General features: G+C 44.6%; 1 protein-coding gene and 1 long non-coding RNA gene across 3 annotated transcripts in view; both read left to right on the top strand.

Moving 5' to 3' along the window:
• Window positions 1–26,596, top strand: part of LOC109252706 (uncharacterized) — a 413,372-nt gene that overhangs the window by 226,904 nt on the left and 159,872 nt on the right. For both annotated transcript variants that reach the window (XR_008423024.1, XR_008423025.1), the window contains 4 exons: window positions 6,042–6,285; window positions 6,652–6,741; window positions 7,034–7,261; window positions 15,213–15,383. This is a non-coding gene — a long non-coding RNA (uncharacterized LOC109252706). The remainder of the gene's footprint in view (window positions 1–6,041; window positions 6,286–6,651; window positions 6,742–7,033; window positions 7,262–15,212; window positions 15,384–26,596) is intronic.
• Window positions 1,701–3,832, top strand: HDGFL1 (HDGF like 1). The gene has a single exon (XM_019425226.2). The coding sequence runs from the start codon at window positions 1,780–1,782 to the stop codon at window positions 2,512–2,514; it is 735 nt and encodes a 244-aa protein (XP_019280771.2). The 5' UTR covers window positions 1,701–1,779; the 3' UTR covers window positions 2,515–3,832.

Genomic DNA, 26,596 nt, shown 5'->3' with positions numbered 1-26,596 from the left:
CCTGCTGTGATTCAACTACCAGACAATGACCTTTGATGTTTGGCTTCTACCACTATGGCCATTTGGCCGTAATCACACTCACTCCGAGTCTCCCCAGCCTTTTTCCTTCTTTCCAACTTTGCTACATGACCTGTGTTTTAGTGCAGCACAGTGAGCGTTGAGAAGAAAGGCCACGTGTGCATAGTAAGACCTCTGCTTACAGAAACATCACATTCCTTCCTACTATGCAAATGCCTATGATGTCCTATTATCTTTTGCAGCCACTAAACATTTCTAGTTTTCTAGTGCTTTCTCTGTGAAGTTGAGAGAGGAAATGTATCAGATTTGTCTTTGTAGCAGACTGTCCTAAAGAACGTTCTAAGAATATGGCTCGACAGAAAAGCGAAAAGAACTTGTCTAGCATTTCAAAGCGCATCGTATTTGTTTTCCCTTGTTGAGAGAGGGTAACTTCTTTTGCCCAAAGTGGGTCTCCCCCACCCAGAGGCAAAATGGCTGATTGGCCCCAGCAACCCAGAGAGAAATCGGAGTTGTACTGAAACAGGTTAATGGTTTTAATTCGCCACTGGTCATTGTTGGTTACACTAGGAAGGAACATCTGTGTAGTTAAATACATGATAAATGTTGAAAGGTCTTTGTCCTTATAGCCAAGAGTACTATTCTGAAATATAAGGCTAGGTTGCAAAGTACAAGCTCACAGCTAGCTAGCAGGACTCAAAAAAAAAAAAAAAAAAATGTAGAAAGTTTTATAACAAGTGTGGTTACATGGAAACTCCTGTAAGTATCAGTTTAGAATAGTCTTGTATGTGGAGAAATGTCTCTTCTTAAAATAATCTCTCAGCTGAGATCATGCTTTTTTTTTTTTCTTCTTTTTGTCTAACCTAGAGGGAGTCCTAGTTACCAACAGCGTATTTGATATGAGCAGACCTTTACCTAATTCTTAATCACAACCAGCCCACTTTTCCTCTATTGTGGGAAGATTCTGGGAGCATTTGATGTATCATAACCGTGAAGTCTTATCTCTTACAATAGGCAAGAATCACTGAAAGGGCAAAGGCTACCCCTCTGATATGGCTGGTTTGACACGATCATGATGCTATTAATATATTGTGCCCCCCCCCCCCCCCCGCCCCTCCCAAGAATACTACCGGTTCAGAACACTGGATTCCAGAAGATGTGAACTCAGGACATCCTCACACTATCCGACTCTGTCCCTTTGCCTGACCTCCACTCTGCTCTGGAGTCCCGGAGGAGGCTCCAGTGTCAGCCTTCAAGGAAATCAGATTAGGAGGGAAGCCTCTGACCCCACCACGCCATCAATGTCTCCTGAGGCAAGGATGGAGTTTGCTGTGCTGAGATCAGGACCCACGTGGATACCTCGAGTTTGCACTAGCCTGTTACCGGTTTCCCCGCGAACACGCTCTCATCGTGTCACTGCGTTCTCCCAACACTGCCCCACGTCACCCTTCCCAGGCTCCTCCGGCACACAGCGTGACCCGCGCAACCTTTACGGCCCAAGTGCTCTACAGACCAATGGGCCCCGGGCCACCCGGCCATCCGACCTGTCAGCTCTATCATTCTAGAAACCACGGCGCCCACACTGGGGTCTCGGAGATAATGCACTCTTCGCGCTAGAACCTTCTCAGGGCGCGGGGCGTTGCGCGCGTCGGCGGGCGCGCGGGGGCCCTCGCGGGGCGCGCGCACCCAGCCCAGCGGCCGCCACCCGCTCGCGTCGTGGGGCGTCGCCGGGGCCTCCTCCGAGGCCGGGTCCACACCCCCGCCATGTCGCGCTACTGCCGGCCCAAGTACAAGAGCGGCGACCTGGTGTTCGCCAAGCTGAAGGGCTACGCCCACTGGCCCGCCAGGATCGAGCACATGGCCGAGCCTAACCGGTACCAGGTGTTCTTCTTCGGCACACACGAGACGGCCTTCCTGGGCCCCAAGCACCTGTTCCCGTACGAGGAGTCCAAGGAGAAGTTCGGCAAGCCCAACAAGAGGAGGGGCTTCAGCGCGGGGCTGTGGGAGATCGAGAACAACCCCACCGTCCAGGCCGCCGACTACCAGCTGGCCCGGGGGCAGGCCGGCGCCGACTGGCCCGGGCCGCGGCCGGAGGCCGGCGCGGACGCCACCGCAGGCCGCGGCGACCCGCAGGGGAAGGCGGGCGGCGACGCGCAGGCCGAGCAGGCCGCGGAGCAGGCGGCGCCCAAGAGGAGCGCGGGGGAGCTGCCGGAGGGCTCCCCCAAACGTCCCCGAGAGGCCGAGCCCCGGGAGGCCGAGCCTGAAGGGGAGCAGCCGCCGCCGCCGCCGGAGGAGGAGGAGGAGGAGGAGGAGGAGGAGGAGGCCGAGGCCGCCGGGGAAGCCGCGCCGCCGCCCCTCGTGGAGCTGGAGATCGGCGGCGCCACCGCCCCCGAGCCGGGCCCGGCCCAGGCACCGCCCGCGGAGGGGCCCGAGCAGCCGGGAGAGGCCGCGGCCGCGGAGGCGCAGGCCCCGGGCGTCGCAGAGCGCGAGAGCCTGTAGTCACCGGTTTGGAGAAGAGCCCCCGCCCCGTTCCTGCTGCGGCCTGGCTGTTAACTGGGGAAACTGGCCACGGCCTACGAACTGGGACGCCTCCCCCACCCCCCACCCGCTCTCCTCCTCCGTCCAACCCCTTCCCCCCCACCAACTGCGCCCGGCCCTGGGGTTGACCTGGAGGGGCAGGCCACCTGGCCCCCGGCACCCCTGTGATCAGAGCCAGGACTTCCACCCCCACCCCCACCCCCTCCGGGGTTGAGCTGAGCCCACCGCGCCCCTCCCGGCCTGGAACTGTTTCCTAAGGTTTCAGTTGGGGCGTGGACCTGCCGTTTGCACCCTCTCTCCCTCCCCGGGGCATTCTGGACCTCTGCGTTGGAATCAGGGGTAGGAGGGGAAGGGGTGCAGGATACAGAGCATGGGTGGGTGCGGAGGGGGACTTCCAGGGGCTAGGAAGGGGCAGTCCTCAAACTGGGCTGTTAGTGGGTGGCCGTCTTCCAGAGCTCCTGCCCTGCCCCCCCCCCCCCCCCCCATGCCTGTTATACCCAGCAGCTTGCATTCCCCCAAAGTGGGAGGCCCTGTCTCCCATCTGGGTCTCCCCTTTTGCTGACCCAGGGATTTGTCGTTTTTTCACCAAATAATTTGAGAGCTTCCAAGTTGTTTGTGAGGTGGGAAGGGTCAGCTTTGCCCAGCCCTTTGGAAGGGAGCAGTGAGGAACATCTATCCCCATTCAGATGTCTGGGCTACTGGAATGTTCCGGGGAGACTCCTGGCCACCCCTTTTCCCTCTCCCCACAGCCTCAAGGCCACCCTACAGTCATCTGTATCACTCAGGCATAAAACAAAAGGCACGTTGTTTAGGAAACCTAATTTTTAATGCAAAGAATTTTATTTTTTATTTTTCAAAACTGAACTACCCTGGCGACGTCTTCAGTCAGCTTGCCGCTCTGCCATGGTTTACCCCAGGTCTGAGATGGACTAGGACGTGCTCTTTCCGTTGGGGTTTGATGACTTTCTTTTTGTAGTTAAGGCTTTGGTGTTCCTTGGCAGGTGCCATTTTCCATCCACATCCCACAATCTGCCTCCTATCCCACCCCCCAGCATTGTCACCAGACCTGAAATGTAACTTCCTGAGAAGAGAGAGGGCTAAGTGCCCCCTGCCAGCCTCTTCCTCCACTCTCTCTGGATGCCTCTCTTGTCTGTTGTCTCTTTCACCCTTGCCCTTCTCTCCTGGGCTCTGATGAAAAATTGTTGACTGTAGCTTTGGAAGTTGAGAGCTGAACTATTTCAGTTCCAGGAAATAAAACCCGTTGATTACTTTAAATACATCTCAGGCCTGTTCCTTTGGTTTCTGAAGAATTGGCCCTTCACTTTAAGGCTCCTCCTGTTTTCTGTCCATCCTGTGTGAAAAGCAATCATTTGTCGTGGACAGGGATATTTTAGAATCCCCTCCACTTTGAGAAACCTTCCATAGTATCCACCCCCCCCCCCCCCCCCCCGCCCCACGACGCACACTGTTTAGAACCAGTGGGAAAAAGTCACCTTAGAATGTATGAATGGTGACACCCTGGGACAACCACTGAGTTTCTAATATTCTGCATTTACCAAACAGATTTAGAGAAGAAGAAGGGTAAGAGGATTGGTTCTTTTCTTATTGTCGTGATTGCTTTCAAAGATCTCATCGCTACTCTGCTGATAAAAGGCTCTTGCTTTATATTTCCCGTTCTTAAAATATGTAGTGTCTGCAGAATATTTTGTGTATGTGTTTTTCCCCAGTGGTTTTGTGCGTATATCTGGGGATATTGAAATATCCTTACTCATAATCACATGCTGGTTTCCAGGTAGGGTATTTGTCAACATGTAAAGACTTAGTAAATAGCAGAGTGCTTTTCAGTAGAACACACGAGGCAGCTAACCAGCACGGTGGGCAACAGAAGACGTCACCGTGCAAGATGATGCTATTTTACTCGAAGGCTTATATCCAGACGATTCCTTGTTTTTCCGCTACTGCTATTGCAGTATTATTAATACTAGGAGTTAGTCTTCAACGAATGTTTACCATGTGCGGAGAAGAACGACCTGGTTCAATCTTTGTAATGATCTGGGAAGGTGCACATTAAAATTCAAATTTCCCATCGGAAACAGCTTGGTTCAGAGAGGTTAAGTGGCTTTTCTTGCACTTCACAGGGCTCTCGGGAATCAAATTGCAGATTTCACTGGTCCAAGCCTGAGCTTTGTCCCCCGAGTTACACATTCAAAAACAGCACTGACCATGAAATCCGAAGTCAACAAAATTGCTATTTTAGTATCAATAACAAATAATGATGAGAGCAGCTAATTGATATGTTCTACACGTAAAGTCTTTATTAATACAACTACCCAATTAGGTACCTACTATTCTCTATTTTAAAGCTGGGGGAGCTGAGGTTCAGAGGTGCTAAGTAATTTTCTCAAGGTCAGACAACTAGTAACCTTGTTTTATTATAGTTTATGGGTTCTTGAATAAAACATTCTATTGGAATAAAATAGGAGTGCTTATTTTTCATCTACTATTTTGAAGGGAACATTTAGAAATTGACAAAGAATTTTTATATTAACAAAGAATAAATTAACAAACACTGCTAATGGGTGTGTAAAAAAAAATTAAAAGCAAAAAACAAAAAAAAAACCTGACAATGGTTTTGTCATTAAATGACTTGTTGAGATGGTGAGGACAATTGTACATTCCCTGTTTTTCAAGAAGTATGTGACTACGGGAAGTTCAAATATGGATTGGTATGTTTGCCACAGGCAGGCATGTGATTTTGATAAGTTTTTTTTACGGGGGGATGTCTTCTGAAATGGTTCAATAACTTGAAAGCTAGAAAATGAAATTACTACCATTTGAGTCCTTCATTTTGTGTTATCTCTTCCTTCCCTTTTTGTCTCTAATGTCGGGGATAGAAAAAAGTTGGTGTTTATTAGGAAGCATTGCATACGTTTGTCTTCTCAGCGACTATAATACGGTCGTGATAATGGTAATGCAACTAACCGTACCCCTCAACAGTGATGCGCAGAATTAGCAAACACAATGAAAACTCAGTGAAGGAATGGAAACATGGAAAATCTGTATTCTCAGCCCTCTTCTCCGACACAGGAGACCCTATGAGTGTTTTTGGCTGTCTAAAATTTCCAGTCATTCTAGTGCTGCGGTCTTTTTTTGTTTTGTTTTGTCTTCTTCTGAAAACCGTGTGCCTCGGTGACAAAATTACTGATCGATAACCAGCTACCTTGCCAAACGGAGAGCACTGCTGGGCTGTCTGCCGATGCGGTGTTGGGGGGCATTCAAATGTGTTGAGGAGTTTTTGGAAGGTCTCGTTTGAGCGTTCCATGCAAATGCATGCTGAGCACGTTGTCAGTGATCGGCACACACACTTAACATACTGGCTTAGGTAAGGCTTTCCAAGTGTTTGGTATTTCACACAAACGTCACTGGTTACATCACTTTGGCAAGGGACTTTGCCACTGACAGTTGTAAATTCTCTGTCTGTCTTCTAGCTCTCAACCCGTTCTGCAAATTCTCACCAAAGGTGCAGATTCTTCTTTTTGGCTCGTACCTCCATTTTATGCCCCTGGAAGTGTAGTAGATATTCAGGGCACACGGGACATCTTCAATTCCCTTCATCATCAACACTCTTGTCAAAGAGAAGCTTCTACTAACCTCTGCTGCGTATACATGCTGCTACTTGCATTTGGAAAACACTGCACCCCCCCCCCTTCTGGGCCTGGCCAACTACTCGAGGTAAGAGCCACCCATGTGTTCCCATAGTTCCATGCTCGCATTGGCCATACTGTCATTTCCTGTGAAGTTTGTGCTTTTCCACTAAACTGGAGGAGGAAGAACATATGTTTCATTAATAGTTTATCCCCATTCCCAAAACAGGCCATAATTTCCCAAAACAGGCCATAACAAGCACACGGTAGATATTTGGCAGTCACTTAGAAGTCTGCTATGAGATGCTCCTTAGAATCATGATGCTGGAGTAAAAGTCGTATGTGAGGTTGAACCCATTCTGCCCCCCATAGGGAGGCAGAGGAAACTGACTTGTCCGCTAATGACATATGCAGGTTGGGGTGATTTTACGTCCGTTGTTTTCATCATGCCCAGGTCCCCAGGCAGGGACGAGAGAATTCCGGTTGCTGCCTTCTTCAGACAGAAGCCATGTATTAACCCTTCAGCCAGAAATCAACAAGAAGTGTGAGTATGCCAAGGGGAACTGGGACCTGCCACTCCCTCAGCCTTTTATGATATAGATGCCTCACTGGTGTAGACGCTTCTCAGAATGGAAGGTATTTAAAGGAACAGGATCTGTTCACTACACAATCTGGCTCCAATCTCACAAGCCAACTAGCTGGCCTGTATAGAAACACTTCTGTTTCCTACTCCTGGTGGAAAAATTGACTGTATTAGACTTTGAGATCTTTAAAATAGAGACCTCCTAAGTGGTTTCCTAGAGTAATTCTGACAGCGGGCGATTTTCCCTTTGCAGTCTGGTTTCACATGTAAATTTCAACTTCACCGAGATGGTCTTGAGAACACACAGAAAAGACTGCGGCCAAGGGCTCCAGATGGCCTGGGGCAGCTTGAGGCGTATGTGGATCAAGGGCACCCCTCGTCATGGAGTGGCCGAATCTTTGGCGTGGGGACGGGCGGAAAACAAGCTTCCCCTGCTTCCTGCCTGGTGTGTGGTCAGTGCCTGAGGACTGTGGACCATTTGGTGAGTGCCCTTGCCTCTCTGATTTTTGCCACTTTGAGACCGGCTCTTCTTTCCGCCCAAAACACGAACAGCTGCATTCGCTTCTCCCCTGATGAAGCTTTTCCTAAATGTACTACATCAGAACTAGGTTTTGCTCCAAAGTTGGATAAGACCCTGGTTTTCCTGTAACAACATCTACTCCACTCCCTGATGCTCAGTAAAACAGTAAAATCCCTTACCCAGTAGGGTATACGTTCTATGGAGACAGGAACTGTGATCATTTTGCTTCCAAGAGCCCACCAAAGTGCCTGGTTCACATGAAGCTCTCAGTTGATGGCTGTTAATAATGAAATGAATGGATGACAAATCACCCCCACTCTCACCCCAAACGTCAGAGGAAAACTTGAGAAATTTTGTCATGCCCAGTAAAAACTCTAAGGGGAGCCTAAGGATTTTTTTTTAAAGGTGTGTGCCCCACTCATTGAATTAGATCATTTTGTCATTTTATATAGGTAGGAGTTGGTCTCATAAAATAACAAACCTTAGCAACACTGAAGCCCAAGGGAGATCAATCAAATTATCCAAGGTCGCCATGTGAATCAGGGTGTGAATAAGCATATTCAACACAGTCATCTGGTTCCTTTTTTTTTTAAATGTTTATTTTATTTTTGAGAGAGGGAGAGAGAAAGGAAGAAAGAGCACGAGCAGGAGAGGGGCAGAGAGAGAGGGAGACAGAGAATCCCAAGCAGGCTCCGTGCTGTCAGCACAGAGGCACACCGTGGGGCTTGAACGCACAATCTGTGAGATCGTGGCCCGAGCAAAAGTCGTACACTTAACCGACTGAGCCACCCAGGCACCCCCACAATATCTGGTTCCTTCAGTTACGCGTCCTCTTGAGTGCTTTGAGTCTTCCTTATCAGCTTCCCCTAATGAAAGAAGCAGCTTGGTGGCAGCTGGCCTTGGAGCGCCCCAGACTCACCGTTAATTCCTGACTTTGCTGTTGAACAGCCGCGTGATCTCAGTTTCCCTCAACTGGAAGTTGTGACCATGATTTTCATGTGACAGTTTGGTTGTGAGAAGCACATGAGCTCATACGTGTGAGAATGTCACACACCGTACCCAGCACGAAGAAGGCACGATGTCGCTGTGAATCCCCCTCCCTTCAGCGTGGTCCGGAGAGCTAACGGCACCGTTTGTGATCATTGGAGCCACCTTAACACGCTTATTTAGGAAAACACTGGGGCCCTCGGCCAGATGCCGTGCAGCTCTTTACCGAGGTCCACTTGCCAATTCTATATTTAGCCTGCCCAGACACAGAGAGTGGCTGAGATCTTATTCTCCTGTTTCCTCATATGGCTCTTCAAATAACTTCTTTAAATTCCCTCACTGTTAGCAGAGTTATTTTACACACACATAGCCAATTATTAAACATTCCTCTTCTTTGGCCTGACTCAGCCCTCCCGTGGCCGATTTTATTGTTCCTGTTATTTCCCCGGGAGCCACTCACTGTTTTCCAATGGGGATTTTTTAAGCCCACCTCCTCGAATACCTCCTATGGGCCTGATTTTTCTTTTTTTCAACGACAGAAATAGTAATTGCGTTGCTCTGGCCGCTTCCTGGCTCCCTTGCCTTTTTGCCAGGGTACCTATCTGTTCACACCTAATTTTAATGAGCTGCCCAATTCGATTACTGGAAGGCACTGGGGTGTTACAAGGGGATCGACCATTGTTTCCAGAAGCCCTCCCAGGTTTCGTGTCCTCCTGTGATTTACCGAGTGTCACTTAATTCTGCTTTTTTTTTTCTTTTTTCACACCCCGGCCGACTGCTCATCATGGTTGTCACCCACCTGTCTTGGCGACCTACTCAACACTTCATTAAAAATACGTGCAGCTCAGCTCCTTTCTCCCCGCCCCCCTCTCTTCACTTGTGACCAGGCCTGTTTTCCCCTTTCACTTGCCATTATTCTGCTGCTTGGGCTTGGTGGCTTCTTCGCAGGCCACTCCTCAGGTCCTCAGCCGTGTCTCTGTTTCTCAGCCTGCACTTCATCCGCTTCCTTCCTTTTCATTAGTGTCCCTGTTTTCACTCTCAGATGTTTGGGACACATGCACTGATTACAGTCCGTGGCTGCCTTGAGAACAACACCTCGAATACGTTATGGAAACAAAAGCAAGAAACAGGAAAAAGGCCAGAGTAACGTTGTATGAGAGTCCCTTTTGTGTGTGTGTGTTTTTTTTTTTTTTTTGAAAATTAAAAATCTGCTAAATTATTAGACACCTAATAACAACGTTGCTCTCGTAGGCTTGTCGGATGTGGGACCTGGAGAGAGGAGCATTCTTGCTGCAGTCCCAGCGGGGCGTGTGGGGAGCACTGGGGACAGAGCGGTGACACGACTAACAGCCATCTACCCTCATGAAGCTCATATTCTAGGGGAGAAACAGATAAGTAGACAGTAAATAAATACAATGAAAATCTCCCAATGCAGTAACATCAAAGTGGGACAGAGAAATGACTAAGGGGCATATGTTTTCAACGATATTAAAACTAAACTTTGTGTCTTATAAGACTCTGAGTGAGTCTGGGGCTCACTGCATATTAAACTGTTTTAACAGAACTAAATGTTTCTGTCCTACTGTGACTTCATGGCACTATTGTCTCTGCTGGTGGTTCTCGGTCATTTTAATGCATAGACAATGACCCCAGAGTCTTTCATGCTGGTGAGTGTCCCTGTATCTGTGCAGTGACAACACTAACAAAATTGCACCCGTTTATTGAGTACTTACTGTGTGCCAGAGAGTCTTCCAGGGGCTTAGAATCCATCAGGAAACAATATAAACCAGTACCTGGCTTCTTGGTGCTTCCATTTTAGCAGGGAGAAAGAGGCAATCAAAAATAAACTTAGGGGCAGCCCGGTCTGTTGAGCGTCCGACTTTGGCTCAGGTCATGATCTCTTAGTTTGTGAGTTCGAGCCCCTCGTCGGGCTCTGTGCTGATAGCAAAGAGCCCACTTAGGATCTTCTGTCTCTGCCCCTCCCCTGCGCACACTCTCACTCTCCCCCTCTCTCGAACATGAACATGCATTAGAAAAATACGTTTAATAAATAAGGAGATTCTATTTTATCCTAGAAGATTATGCAAGACACTGGGAAAAACAAACTAAGGTAAGCAGGGCTGGAGAGTGGCTGGCGGGGATTGTGCCACGGTAACCAGGACAGTGAGGGTGGTGGCCAAGTTGACCTGTGGCCCTGGGGCTCTCCCGTTTCCCAGGCCCTCAAGCCAGCACATGGGAATGTACTTGAATAGAGCAGCATCTTTACAAAGATGATCTTGAATCAATATAGTTATGAAAACGAATAATTCACAAACTTAAATACTTTATTATTTATAATTACACTTATAATATATGATATATGTCATATTACGTATATTACACCTCACCGCAGAGAGAGACACACGAGTCCTATAACACTCGAAATGAGAACCATTGCCTGGTACCACCCGTTGCCAAGCTGTCACACACATCCATGTGGCGTCTTTCGCTCTGCGATATAGACCAGGATTTTATCTTTATGCTATTTAACATATTTTGGCTCTTTTTTTTCTTTTCCCGCCCCAAACAGAAAGTGCTCAATCACGGGGGCCGTGAAATTTCCCAGATCTTCTGCAATACCTAGCAGAGCACTTCCCAAAGAGTCATCCGTTGTTATTAATTAACTGCAACTAATGAAGTCACAGTGTAGGCAGGCGTTGGCCCCGCCTCTCAGCAGCCAGAGAGCATGTGCACAGGTGGTGGACGTTTCGTAGGAGACGTGAGTTACGTTTAGAGGCTGGACGCCAGGGCAGCGTCATGGAGTCTTCATGGGGCATGTTGTCATCACAGCCTAGAGTTTCAGGTTTTCGGGGTTGGCGGATTTGCCTAAACAGTTCCCCACCCCAGGCTTCACTAGCCAGTGTCCCTGAATGCAAACCCAGCACTACTTGCTGGAGTGTGAGCGTGGAGAGAAGTGTGTGCGGATGGGGAATATTCCACTTTCTGTTGTAACGGTCAAGGGCAAGTTTTGGCTTACATTTTAGGAGGATACTTCTAGGTAGGTTGAGTTTCTAGTTAGTGTTAAGTCATTTTAGGCTTTAAAACCTCCACTTTTTTTTTTTTTTTTCCTGGTCCAGAATCTGAATTTGTTGTTTCATGACAGGAGCAGAGTCTGGAGTTATAATAGACATAAATCAAAAATGTTTCCAGGGTCCTATATATTATCCCATCACCCAAGGAGAAGCCTGCTGGTATCCCGGATTTTTGTAAAAGCTAACTTAGCCAGTCTTTCAGATGAACGCTATAAGCCAAGGACGAGTGATGGTGCAGCATGTGTAAAGAGATGTGTTTTAGGTACGTTAAAAGTCTCCTTTCACACGCTAGAGAAAAACAATAGTTTTGCTCTTTCCACTTGATTGGCATTCCTAACAACTGCTCTGTTAGAGGGCTTTGCCATTAGATGTGAATGTCACAGCCTTGGGAAAAAAAAAAATCCACATTAAGGTCCCTTGTTGAAGCAGAGAAGGGCTGTTGGGATCACATCAATTAATGAGGGAGCTGAGTATCAACCCTCTCATAGTTCTTACGACTGTCACGAGAAACGGACAGCCTGACTATATTTTAATCACATTGAGACGAATGTTTCAATGCCAAGTAGACATAACTCAGTGCAGGTATTCTGTAATATTTCTGATACTGCAGTTAAAAAGAGAGCGGTTGATGGGGGGGGTGGGAGGGAGAGGAGGGTAGGTGATGGGCATTGAAGAGGGCCTCTTTTGGGATGAGCCCTGGGTGTTGTATGGAAACCAATTTGACAATAAATTTCATATATTGAAAAAAAAAGAGAGAGAGAAAGAATGATGAAAATAATATTTTACCATCCCGGTGCTCACTGTGCAACAAAAAACCCAAACACAAGACTTACTGTGCTTTCGTACGTCTCCTCCCTCAGTCCTCCCCCACCCCGGACAATATCACTTATATCAGCTCCCCGAAATAAATATTACAGCATACAGGGTGCCCTCTGATTGTGCTCACCCCATGAACTGGTTGAAGATATTCCCTCAAAGCTGAGCACGAATGGTAATGAACAGGTTAAAAATGGCGGACTCCAGTGGCCCTCGAACCTTCACACCCAAGGCACAGCTTGCTATGTGTGTTACCGTAGAGAGTCAAAGAGAAACTTCCTTTACAGAAGCTGCATATTTAATCTTTTTTTTTTTTTTTTTCTGATTGTGTGAGCCCAGGGTGGATACTACGTATTTATCAATTTTCAAAAACGAACCAACCCTCCACCACAGCTGGATAATGACAGGGTGCCTCATTGCCGTACTCGGAGGGGGCTGTTTTGGTTGTTGAAATAAATAGATGCCCCTAAGAGTTAGATCATAAAAATAGTCCGCGTAGCACGTATCTGCGGGGCCATTCTTTCTGCGACCTCCACCCCCTCCCTCTGATAATGGCCATTATCCATAGCAGGGCACTTGAGGTCACTAGTGTGGTCTTTGTGCACAGGACCTTACTATCCGTCCTATGCCATCGTCTAGATTGTGAGCCACGGCAAAAGGATTGGAAAACCAGTTTGTTCTTTGTATATGAGACGTAGATTTGACCTTGTGTCGTCCTCCTGCATCTTCTATGATCTCACAAACCCTAGACACAAGACTTTCAAGCAGTCTGGTAAAAAAAAAATCTCCAACTGTGCTTTGGTTTTGAGTTTAAATCATAATATTCCAATCATTTGTTTGTTTTGCTATGAAGATGCCTGGGGCATCCAGCTACAGCTGAGAGGGCAGGCTTGGCATTGTTAGTAATTAGAAGGAGCCTGGTAGTGATTCAAAGTAGCTAAGAATTCATACATTTAAAAAAAAAAAAAGCCCACAAATGTGTTAGTGAGATGTAGTTTGCTGAATTCATTGTAGCTGTGTGGCTGTCTTTTTAACCTTGCTGCCCTACTCATTACACATGCAGTCAGTCACCAAAGACCCTGGTTTCCTGCTGTGCTCCTGAAGCCTGATAAAATGCATCGAATATGAGATGAATCTTCTGGTCTTCCTCTCTGTTGGTCACTGTCGCTGAGATTTCGGTTATGTTGATATAGCTATAAATTGAAATAAATTCCTAACACCTAGTATGTTTGCTAGGGCTTAGTAGGCACAGAATGAATGCCCAATGGATTAGTAAATAAGTACAGGACTAAATGAAAGGATATTGTTTATGATAGTTCAAAGACAGCCACTTTATTTTACCAAAGAAATTAGTCGATAGAATTACCTGATCTTGCACACCCCAGGGGAAGTTCTCGGGGAGACAAAACTCAATGGCGTCTTCTCAGTGTTGTGTTAGTTACTAAGAAAGCAGCACGTGGGCGTAGCACAGTGTCACCTTACCAAAGGTCCCAATTCAAGGGGTATCTTCTTGATTCTAAAGAAGGTATTAACACTCATTGAAAATAGACTCTCTAAAAATAGAAAGGGATGCTACGGCAAGGGGAGAAATCATTTTAGCAGTGAATCCAGGAAACACGGGTGGCATAGCAAATAAATGGATGTCTCAAGATAAACAACACGATCAGGTCATTTGTGATCATGCCATTTAGTCACTTCATTTCCATGAATTTCAGGGTTTCAGGTAGGCAAAGTAGAATCACGGAAACTTTTGGGGGTTGTTTACATTTTCATTTGGGTGACACCTATATATTTATTTTAGCAGCTCTTCCATTAATAAAACTGGATCCAGGTTTCTTGATCTACTCTTCGATTTGCTAGCATCATTCATCTGGAATTTAAATTTAGCTGGAGTGAGCCAACTTTCACTTTAATGTAAATGTGCACACAACAGATAATTAATAAATTTCCTGATGAGACTTTACTACTATACCCCATCCATGTACTTTTGGTTTTTCATAGTATTATCAACCTCCTGAAGATGAACATAGTCATAAACAGAAGTTCAAGCTAAACTTAAAGGGAATGAAAGAAACGTCATAAAGAAAAGTGAAAAAGAAAAGGGGGGATCTGGGGAATATTTTTGGAACCAGGCAAAATGGTCAGATTTCTCCGTGGGGAAGCCAGGCCCGGTCCATTTCCCCCTGATGTGTCCTGATGAGCAACTCAAGAGCCTTATCAAGTGATTCTGGCAGAATCTTCAGGAAGACTCCCAGGAAATGTGCACTGAGAAATTTGGAGAAATCAGCCACAGAGCTAGTTTTATGGAAAATGATGCCCTGTAGCTCAAGAGAACAAATTTCTCTACATGGGCATAATAGCAAGTGTTTAGAGAAATTTTCCAAATAAAATAAAATATAAAATATAAAATAAAATAAAATAAAATAAAATAAAATAAAATAAAATAAAATAAAATTTTTTAAGAGCCCCAGCTTACTTTATGACAAAATTCTTCCATCTTCCTTTCTAAGATGATAATAGCAAAATGTTTTGGTTTTTTTTTCTCCCTTGTGGTAGCATGTTATAAATTTACATCGGAAATTTGTAAGAATTTCTGAAAGCTGTAGATATGCATTTATAACTTCTAGGACAGTTTTTAAAAGCTCAACATTTGAATAGTTTTGCATTAATTGGGAAGAGGCCTATTTAGGGAGCTCTAAGGATGGATTATGAGTTTTGATCTAATGCCCTTTGAAAAATGAAGAGAGTGTAATGATTTAAGCCGAATGCTAAAGCACTTCACCACAATCTGTCTCTTTACCTGCCTCCTGGTCAATATCGTTTACAGTGTATCATTAAAGAGGTGTTGAGGTTCTTTCAAAGGGGATTTAAGAGGGGTGCAGGTGTGAGGGACTTATTTCCTATGCAAACAGGGAGGTGAGTGTGTAACTTCGGGATGGTATAAAGCACGGGGCTTCAACCTAAGTCCCATGTTCCCTCTGTGCTTCAAAGTATTTCACAGTCTTATTTAATGCCACTGTTTCTTTTCTGGCAAACAGAGCTTTATTTAGTGACCGGGATGACTCATTCCCCAAATCGCAGAAATACGGGTTTTCCGTGGCAGTCAGCATTTCTGGTTTCTGATCCTGAGGAGATTCCATGGGCATTAACACTGGCCAGAAGAAAACCGTGCAGCACCAGGGGAGTGTGACTTCCCTTTCCTTACAGAGGTGGGTAAGTCACCCTCACAAGCAACGGGAAACATAAAACATTTTGAAATACAGATTTGCTTTGGCTGCAAACGAGGTCAGAGCTTGGTTCCCCAGTCTGAGAACTGGAGCCACGTGCGACCTACCAGACCTACCAGCCACCGTCCCAGATTGCAACCAAGCACGCGGGAAATGGGAGCATAGTGAAAATGTATGCATTTGACAGTATTATCCTACAGGGTCAGCTTGACTAATGTCTTTCGTGCTGTGTGCAAATGAAAGCACGCTGGAAACCCCGTAAACTCAGCCCCAAGAGTGTCTCACATGCAGACAGAGGAGGCTGTAACAGTGGGGTCTGCGCTCTAGCATAAATCAGGGAGCCGTAGGGGAGGTTTGCCCATTGGCTTAGATGTGTACGTGATACTGACCCGTGGCGGGTTGCCTGTTGCTTAGATGGACATGTGATTTGAGTTTCGATTAACTGAATGATCATTCAAAGTAAAACTATGAACCCAGGAGTTTGTAAAAGAAAATCCTTGAACAGCCAGAATAGGTGTCATTATGCTTAGGGTGTTGTGTAGGGGTGGGACCCAAGGGGGACAGTGGAGGAAGGTTACCCTGACCCACGTGATGAGTCAGAAGCAACATCTCCCCAGGGCCTCGAAAGAGCCCAGCGTTGTCCACCTGAGACAGTAAGGATCAATTCACCTGCCCTGGCAACAACTTAAAGATGACACCTGTAAGGACTTTTGGTCCTTTTTGCCCCGCCCATCCTCCTGGACGGTCAACACAGAGGTACCAGGGCACAGAAGAGAGAGGAGAGGGGACGGGGGGTTGGATTGTGGTCACAGGGTGAGTCACACCAGGCCAGGAGAGGCAAAAAGTGTTCCACAGGCTGTGGGCTGAAGTTTTCAAGTGAGTTCAATTAATTTTTTTTTAATGCTTTATATATTTTTGAGAGAAAGACAGCATGAGCAGGGGAGGGGCAGAGGGAAAGGGGGACAGAGTATCCAAAGTGGGCTCTTTGGTGACAGCAGAGAGCCCAATGCAGGGCTCGAACTCATGAACCGTGAGATCATGACCTGAGCAGAAGTCGAGAGCTCAACCAACTGAGCCACCCAGGCGCCCCTGAATTACTTTTTTTAAGTAGGCACCACACCCACTGTGGGGCTCGAACCCATAACCCTGAGATCAAGAGTCCCGTGATCTACCGGCTGAGCCAACCAGGCACCCCTAAACTGAGTGAAATTAGCTTGGACTTTTAAGCAACTGATAATAGTTGACAAATGACAGAATCTGATTGAGAGGACATTAAATTTCATGGAAAAGGGATTTTACAGAGCAGGTCTGAAAACAGCGGTGCGAGAGAAAGAAAAATCACATTTTCCTAAGTAAACATTTCAGTTTAACCTCATATTCAACACCTTTTCCTCGGTTATGTTGAATGAATGACTAAATGGATGAAGGAATGAATTTGGTTCTTGTCACTAACTGCAGAGTTAAGTGTGTGTTTTTCTGCACTTAAAACAAAATCAAAGCCTCAGTGAGCAGATTTTCCAGGAGACAAAGAACCTGGCCCATGCCCTTTACCTCACAGCACTGGGAGTCTGTGGTCTCTGTCCCACGGGTCACGTCAGCCCCAGCACATCACAGATTGTCAGGAAAGCCAATCTACAGCTTTCGTGTTTTTGTTTTTTTGTTTTTGTTTTTTAATTTCACTTAAATTGCCAAAAAAATAAATCTTCTTTTTCAGCAAGTTATTTGGTTTTTGAGAAGATTAACACTCTTCTATTGATGTTTTCACTTTCATTAAAATTTTTAGAAATGCACATTCTAAAAAGAACAATTTGCCCCAAAGGGAAAGCAGGATGGCTAAGAATAAAATTTTTTAACTTCCAATACTTGGTATTAGGGTTGACACAGCCTAAATTCCAAAAGGATTTAAACTTGACAATTGTGAACGACAGTATGTCCACTTCCTCTATGTGACAGTTTTTTAAAAGTGTTATTCCAAGAAAAGCAACCGAACCCCTGCATGTTGTTTGTTATTTCCTGGCATGGGACGTTTGCTCGCATCAGAGTTTCATTGTTTGAAAGAGACTCTTTTTTTTTCTTCTAATATGAATATGAAATATCTCCTTTAGGGTCAGAGGCATGCCTAAAGATATATCATTTGCCTTTTAATGGGGCTTTCTGGTGACTGTACAGTTTTAAATTGTTCTGGATGCACCGGCTCTTCCTTACTGAACGTTCTTGCTGTGTGCTCTACAAATATGGATGGAAATAATTATGGCGAGGGTGGCTTCACGAGATGATGTCACTCCAGAGGAAAAAACCTGCACCGCAGGGAGCGTTTCCAGTAAAGCATGGCAGAAACTGCGGGGTAATCAAAGTGCAAATTCCAATTTATTTAAGCAATATTGTTCTTGCTCCTCCATTTCACAAAGCTGTCCTTTCTCATTAAATTTCTGGAAGAGAAGGAATGAATTTTACCAGAATGAATCTGAATGCTAGCTGACCTTTTTTGAAAACTCTGCCTGGAACCCTGGCATCCCAGCTGCCTTTTCACACATACGGGGAGAAAAGAAATTGAGGCTTGTGAGGAGTAAAGCCCAATATATGCAAGACGCGATGCCATCCGGTGAGGCTTTTGTTTGAGGAGAGGTTCGCGTGCATCGAGGGCAGTGCATTTGTCGGTGGCCCCGGTAAGGGCTTGAGCAAGATCCGTGTCTAAGGATTTCTGTGTCTTCTGGACGGGACAGCCCAGGGACTGGCTTTGGTCTGAGCGTGCCTTTTGCTTTCTAGCAACAACCGAATGAATAGAAATATAATTTATAATATCTGTGTATTGGTGATGATTTGAAAGTTCAGTTTTATTTGATAGTTTATTGAGTTTGTGGGGCACCTGTGTGGCTCAGTCTGTTAATTGTCCAACTCGTGATTTTTGGCTCAGGTCATGATCTCACGAAGTGTGAGATCGAGCCCTGCACGGGGCTCGGGGCTGACAACGTGGAGGCTGCTTGGGATTCTCTCTGTCCTTCTCTCTTTGCCCCTGCACTCGGGTGCTCTCTCACTCAAAAATAAATAAATAAACTTAAAAAACAGTGTATTGAATGTGTTGTTTTATCAGATGCTTTTTTAGGCATCAGTGATGTAGCCATTGACAGCCTGTTGGGTGGAAGGATTACAAAATCAGATACAACACAGTTCTTGCCCTTAACATGCTCATCATTAGGAGGGGCCTTCTGATTCGTAGGCAGAAAATTACAATACAGTGTGGTCCGTTCTATGATGGAAGGAGGCCCAGAGTGCTGTCGGAGGACGTAGAAGGGACCCCAACCCAGACGGGTCTGAGCAGGAAGCTTCCCAGAAATATCAGCTGTCTGATTTACATCTTTAATGACCAATAGATGGGGGGTCGGGGGCGGTGGTGTGTGAAGTAAAAGAGTCTGAAAGCAAAGGGTCTACAGTTTTCCAAAACACTCGACACAAGAAAAAGCAGGGATAATGGGGCACAGAATCACTTCCCTTTGGCTGGAGAGGAGAGCCAGTGAGGATGGGGAAGGCATCTAGTGGAAAAAAGAAAACAGGAGTTTGCCCATAGGGAGTCTTGTCTTCTATGTTTTGTTAAAAATATGTGGATTTCATTGGAAAGGCCACGGTGGTTATGACAGAAGTGCTCTCGTTCAGGCTGGAGGGGCCCTTGCTCTGGAGCCCATGCTTTAGGAGGCTTTCATTTAATATTCATAGGTAAATAAATAAACAAAGATAGATAAATGACTAAATAAATTAATGACTAAATAAATAAATTTTTAAAGAACACAAGGCTACCTCCGTACTTGGGTTCATGGTGGCCATGAACCGTGGGTGACCCAGTTCAGCACTTAATCCTCCACAAACATTCAGGACCCAGGAAGGCATCTCTGGCCTGATGTCCACAGGAGACTGGGTCCTCGCTCTTTGAGGATCTGTGGTTTGCACTGCCCAACATTGCAAAGGAACACTGAGAAATGGAAAGAACTTGAGAGGGGAAAAACGGAAGTAATTTGCTTTTATGAACTTATGCTAAATGGATAAAGCTTCTCAAATAATAATGTATGCAAGAATTATTGCCTAATGAAGGGTAGTTTCAAACAGGACCAAGAAAAGATCCGTTTCCTTCTCCTTATGTTCTAGTTTGTAGACAAAGAGGCGCACAGGAACTGGGGTGGTCTTCCAAAAATTTGCACGTGAAGGCTCAGGAATATTTTACGGTGTTAAATATTTATATTGCTTTAAAAAATTCTCATTTTCCCCTCTTCTGTTCTCCATATATGTATACGGAGACCACACTCACATACACACAATAGATACATAAAAATATATACATAAAAACACAAAGTATGAACATTTTACATTGCTAAAATTTGAATGGCTTTCTTTCCATGAAAATATTACATTCTTTAAAATTACATACAATTTCAGCTTTATTTTAAAATATTTTCATTTAACATTTTGAAATACTTATTATAATTTGTCATTTGCCTTTTTAATTCTCAATGTTTTAGGAGAAAAGACTTTGAAAATATGACAAATAATATTCATTTTTCACTTGTACATTTAGCTTACGTCTTTAATGAATGAAAATATAGTAAGCTTTTGTAATCTTGGAATATTTCTCATCTTTTAGATCACTACAGTCACTAGAATGATGTAAAAATATTGATTAAAATAATATATTTCATAATTTTAATAATGTGAATATTAGAGGATATATAATAATTTATATTTTTGTGTGTTTTTATGACTTATTCTCACATCATCAGACTCTAAACAGAACACTCAAGCATGTACAATAATAATATAATTAGTTTTATTGTTTTCCTGATTTCATTCATATAAATAACATCTTACATTTGTGGTGATATTTTGTCCACATAAAGGCATACATCTCACAGGATATCTTCTGTTTCTCAGTTTATTAAATGGGAATTGTACTCTTACTGCATTTAGCTGTCTGTGTGTGAGATTCCACCTTGCCCCAAGCCCTTCTTAACCAAGGGGGAGCATGATCAACACCACCCGTGAGAAATCTCACTCCCGTGGAAACAATAAGGCAAATTAGGAGGCCAGTTAAGCCAGTTAGGCCATCCTCTGGGTGGGTAATGTTTCCACCTTTACCTTGAACTTAGGAGTCAACCTCATTCACTTTGTTCCTTAGCATAACTTCCGGAGAGGTGCTGAGCCCTGCCATTTTAGGTTTCCTGGCCAGCAAGTTCTTGGCCGCAGGCCTATCCGTGTTCAGACCAGGCATTTTTGACAGCCACAGGGGTGGATGGACTGAAGCCCTCCTGTCCTTAACTGAAAAGAAAGTTGAGAGATTACGGAGGCTGTCTTAGGTTTCAAAACCCGAGGCTCTTGCAATAAGTAACGCCAACCATTAACCACAGGGACTGTTGAGGCAAAAAATAACAGTGTTTTGAACCCACAGCAAAGCCATTGGCGGGAAAGCCCTCCAGACTTGAGTGGCAAAATAAACGAGACTCTTTAGAGTACTTGAAACCTCTAGCCTGGCCACTATGCCAGTGAGTCGGAAAGGTTTCCCTGGATCCACTCAAGGTGCAGCCTTCCAATCTGATCAACCATGGGTGCCTCAGGGGTTGGCCATCCAGTGTCTTGTGACCAAGTGAGACGAGTGACAGAGAGGAGCCAGGTAGGTGTGAGATACTATTTCAGATACTCTGCATAGGTTTATTTTCTGGACAGAAAGGAATTATGGGACCAGAGACCAGAGTTCATTTTTCTTGTTTTTTCCAAAACACTTTTCATTCTGGCTTCCACCTAAAATTGAAGGGGAAGTTTCCTGCCTACTGTCACTGAAATAAGATGTAGAACGAATCCTAAGCAAGAGCCAGGGATTCTAATTAAAGTTTTTCTTGGACTTACACATTTAGAAAGATTTCTCCTCTATTTTTATCTTAAAGAAAAATACAGAAATTTGACGGTGATGCCTTGGTGACATCAAGTTTCTAAAATGGGAAGGAAATTTTGTTTAGAAAAAACACTCAGTAATCTTAGAATGCTTTTATGTTTTATTATCGTTGATAGGAGAATATATTTTGATGGGAATATTGAAAATTAGTAAGGACTAAATTAAGGAGGAGATGAAATTGATTAGTCCTGATAAATTAAAGTTTATACATATAAATGTATAATTTATGAATATATGCATAAATTTACATATATGATAATACAGAGACAGTAGTATTTTAATAAAGTGTATCATTTCTGTTTTCAATTCGTATAGAGTTTATGAATTTCTCATCACATCAGTAGGACTTCTGAAATGGACTTATGTAATTACAACTAGATTTAAAATGATTTTAAAATCTATGACTGTGATTACTCTTATTAGCAGTTTAACTTGCCCCAGTGCATTTTATTCTATTTTCTGCATGACATCTATCCCTTTCCCACAGGAGTAGCATGTGGCAGGCATCGTCAACTCCAAAGACAGCTTCATACAAGATTAGCATCTTCAACAAGAGTGTCAGAGGCATGTAGATGAGGAAAATGTAATCATAATCACTCACTACAAATTTCCTGGGCCAAAAATCGTGCTTGAATAGCAACAACAAAAGGTGAACTTGGTTAAAATGATTGATGGGCGCTTCTCCTTTGCTCAGTTGTATTCAGAACAGCAGAGGTCATATCTGGCTGTGTTCTCATCATACAGTTGATTATTGTTCTGGTTTTGGTCTGGGGTCTGCTCCTTACCACCATGTGAGACCTTAGTCAACTTACCTTTTCCTCAGTGAACTCATCCTTAAAATGGGGAGAATAACTGTGCTGGCCGGGATGTAATATAAGTGAAATACTACCTGTTGTACAGATTGAATGGCATGGTAAGAGGGACGTGCTTAGCACAGAGTCTGGCACGTGATCCGTTCGCGTTATATGTTAGCCGTTATTCTAGGACCTGCAAACCGTATTTAACTAACACTTGAGTGGCTGTGCTTTCCTTTTTATTTGTCCCTAGTAATTGGCCACATTGGATATTTGTTTTGAGCCATAATGAGGATGAAATATAAAGATAAAGCAGTCATCCCTCATATTATAATTGGAAAGAATCATCTTTAATAAACTTCAATTATAAGCCCTCAGGCAAGAATATTCTTTACGAGGCCAAGGATAAAGAGAGCCAATGCCCCCAAAGAATTGTACCCCATTTAAAAATTATTCACCCACAAGCCCAGGACAAAATAAAGTTGATTAGTTTCAAGTAGCAATTCTGTTATTTTGACCACCTGGATCGTATCTGGCTGAGATAGAAGAAGATGGTTATTATTTTATTTTACTAAATGAGTTTTAAGTTGTTTTTTTTTATATAAGTCGTCTCTACACCCAACCTGAGGCTCAAACTCACAACCCGAGATCAAGAGTCACGTGCTCTTCCGACGGAGCCAGAGGGGCGCCCCACTAAATGAGTTTTTAATGCATTCATCCCAGTCTCTCTGTGGGCGTGTTTAGACTCAGCAGAGAGCTCGATATGACGGACAAGCAGCGAGGAGTTAGTGGACAGCAGAACAGGAGCACTTCCCAAGATGCCTGAAGGCAGTAAAGTCCAAGAGCCCCGATCGAGAGTCTACCGCAGGAGGACACGTAGACATGAGCCACAGAATGGAAAACTCACAGGTTAGCACTTTGGAGTATTTATTTTGTCTACTTCTAAAATATTTAGTCTGGAACATTTAAACGGATACTTTATTGGTGCACACGCTTGTCCAGATTTACAGCAGCCGACACCGCGTGGAGCTTTGGCAAGGGTTCACGGCTAGCCGATTGTTTAGAAAGCTCCTATGTGAAAAGCCAGATCTTTCTGTGAACGTAGATAAAAAGTGGATCAAGCCAAGTGTATGGAAAATGAGATAATGGGAGATTCAAAGAGTATTCCCATGGGGGCCCGTTTCTCTGATGTCCAACTGAACTACATATTAATGAAGGATGGCAAACTCTCACAGCTGATAAGCAGGCTGTCTCCTGGCAATTATCATAGCTCCTGTTGCAAAATAGGTACTTTATTTGGACTTTATCCATTCCTTGACTTGCTCTCTGTGAGGAAGCACAGCCTCAAATAATTGCGGGTCTATTAGCACATCAATTACCTAAAGACCTTGATTTTAGCAAGGAGTGGATTTTAATCAATCACTGCAAATGTTATCGAGAGATTAGTTGTCCCAGAGAATAAAATTAACTACAATTAGACTGTAATAACTTGCAAGTGTCACTAGCATATATTTTCTAGTTCCTTTAGAACGAATCCATTCGGCTGCTACCTGGTATAGGAAAAAAAAATACGTTCAGACTTTCGCCATAATAACTGGAATTAATGTTACCTTTTAACTTCCTTCCTTGAAATGAAAGGAAGAAACTAAACTAATAAATAAATAGCTCACCCTTGAGTGTATGAGAGGTCTTGCTAGACAAGTCAATTTGAGATGATTAATAGAAACTACAGAGTTTGTTAAGGGAGGATCTCATATCAGTCCTGAAATTCAGTCCTGTGTTCTTCTTAATGTTATTTTTATTTATTTTTGAGACAGAGAGAGACAGAGCATGAGCAGGGAAGGGGCAGAGAGAGAGGGAGACACAGAATCGGAAGCAGGCTCCAGGCTCTGAGCCATCAGCACAGAGCTCGGTATGGGGCTCGAACTCACAGACTGTGAGATCGTGACCTGAGCCGAAGTCGGACGCTCAACTGACTGAGCCACCCAGGCGCCCCCAGTCCTGTGTTCTTAAAGCATTGGTAGAAGGAGGAATGACGAGGGGTGAAACGAGAAAAAGCAGCAGACAATTGAGGTAACAAGTGACTGATCTGGCAGATCTCGGAACATGTGAACAGTCTCCAGGCACCCGGAAATACTTGGTGAGGGAACTTATTAAAATATCACACTTGCCGTATTCATGTTGAACGGGGAACTGTTACAGTGTCTGTAATAACACACTTGAAGACACTTTGGCACACTGTATGATATTATGTGTGTGACACTTAGTTCAAGCTTCACTTCTGGGGCCATTCCATTTCTATAACCAAGAATCCATACTCCAAGGGTGGCACCTGACATTATATGAAAAAGGCAAATTCCAAAGATGGCCACTGAAAGCCCTTTAACTATCTATAGCTCAGTCAACACCTGAGGGTTTTCTAATCAGCATAATGAAGGTCAGACATGGATTTGCTCAGGGAAATTAGTGGCTTGTTTAGCATGATCGCTGGTAGAACCGTATTCTGATTAGGTAGAATGAAAATTGTTCTAGGGATGTGACCTGGCTAAAATATTTTGGTAATGTTGCTCATATTTGGGTGGGTAGAATGTGGGGATGCAGGAAGGCCCAAAGCCTTCTTAGGAATAGCCCCTGCTCTTCACTGATAGCATGCAGGGAGCCCGCTTGGGATTCTCCTTCTCCCTCTCTCTCTCTGCTGCTCCTTCCCTACCTTTCTCCTATCTCTTTCTCTCCGTCTCTGTCTCTCTCTCTCAAAATAAAAGAAACTTTTAAAAAATATTAAAAAGAGAAACACCCTATCCGAGAAGATTCCCTCAATGCCAGGCCTGTTGCCAAAATTAAACCTAGCTGCCTAATCTATCTCTTTGTTTATGCGACATCATAGAAATGAGTGAATGTGGTGTGTGTGTGTGTGCAGAAGGGGTAGGATTGAGATAGCGAACAGAATTTTAAGAATAAGGGCAGCTAGCAGAGTAGGGCCAGGAGAAGAAGGAACTAGAGTAAGAATGAAGTTGGGGTGCTTTTCTGAAGTCAGTGCGTACAATGGCAGAAGAGAACTTCATGGAGAACCATTTACTAGGACTCTTAGCTCAACCCATCTCCTGCCTTGACATATCTTCCTGTGGGCAAAAAGGCTCATGAACTAAAATAGGCACTTGGGGTGGGGGAGTTAAGCAGACAGCTGGAGCCTTCAGAGCCCTGATGCTGGGCCACAGACTTGAAGGCTTTGGGCTGGCCACCTCAACGATCTGGGTCTAATTTTAGTGGGGAAAGAAGTCTCTGGTACCACATTCGTTGGATTCAGCTTTCTTACCAACACGTGTGTATTGCCCAAATCAGGAAGGGGGTTCCCTATCCTTGACTGCCCTTAAATAGTTGTGTCCGTGTTTGGCAGATCTTCATGGAGAATACTTGCTCTGTTCATTTGTAAAACATGGAGAGAAATGACCGGTGAGTTCCCATAAAGTCACAGATAGACCTTTCCTAGGTCGCGACTGACCTGTCGGAGACGAGTCTTATTGGTATCTGGGCCTGGAAACCTCGGGGTGAGAAGCAAAAACTGTGAGCATTGATTGGCCTGGTTTGAGTCCCATTTCCTCTTGTAGAGGCTCAGTTTCCACATCTCTAAAATGGTAATAATAAAGATAAAATAGTAATAATAATAATAATATCACCTCCCTTTGGGATGCTGTGAGGTTTAATCACATCCACATGGTATGGAGCATATGGAGGTACTTACTGAATTCTTCCACACCCGTCACCCCTGGAGTCAAATAGCTCCAGAAGCCTGATAGCCTCTACAGGGATAGATTTGCTTTCTGAAAAGGCTGTGTGACGAAATCTCCTTTATTTTACATGTTAATTTTATTTCAAAGTGGAGAGAGAAGCTACAACCTGTTTTCACTGATATTTGAGTAAATAAAGACCACACATACTCCACGGGAGAGATTAATGTCCTGGGGGAACAAGGTGAAATTAGGCGGTGGAAAAGAGCTGCATGAAAGAAGTGGCCTCATTTTCCACGTATGGACATATTCTCTCATTTACTGATTCATTCAGAAAGCACTCCTTCTCAGACGGCCATATCAGAAAGCACTGGAAAAAACAGGGGCAAGGGGAACAAATGATTTGTGGTAGGCACCGTGGTCGTCCTCCCCAAATAATTCACTCTGAACTTGGAGAAACGCCAACACGTCATCAAATGTTTCCTTGGTTTCCTTCCTTTCCCTACTTCATTTTATTTCATTTTTCTAGAGAGAGAGAAAAAGAGAGAGCAAGCAGGGGAGAGGGGCAAAGGGTGAGAGAGAGAATCTTAAGCAGGTTCCACACTCGGTGCAGAGCCCGACGCGAGGCTGAGCCCACGAACGGCGAGATCGTGACCTGAGCCGAAATCCAAGATTCGGTTACTCCCCCGCCTGAGCCACCCAGTGCCCCCTCACCTGCCTACATTTAATTCGTCAGCGAGGCCA

The sequence above is a fragment of the Panthera pardus genome, unplaced genomic scaffold, assembly GCF_024362965.1.
Source record: "Panthera pardus isolate Hobbes unplaced genomic scaffold, ASM2436296v1 HiC_scaffold_17, whole genome shotgun sequence".
In the NCBI taxonomy this organism is placed as follows: Eukaryota; Metazoa; Chordata; class Mammalia; order Carnivora; family Felidae; genus Panthera; species Panthera pardus.
Note: the sequence above shows the minus strand (reverse complement) of the source record. Positions and strands in the feature narration are given on the sequence as shown.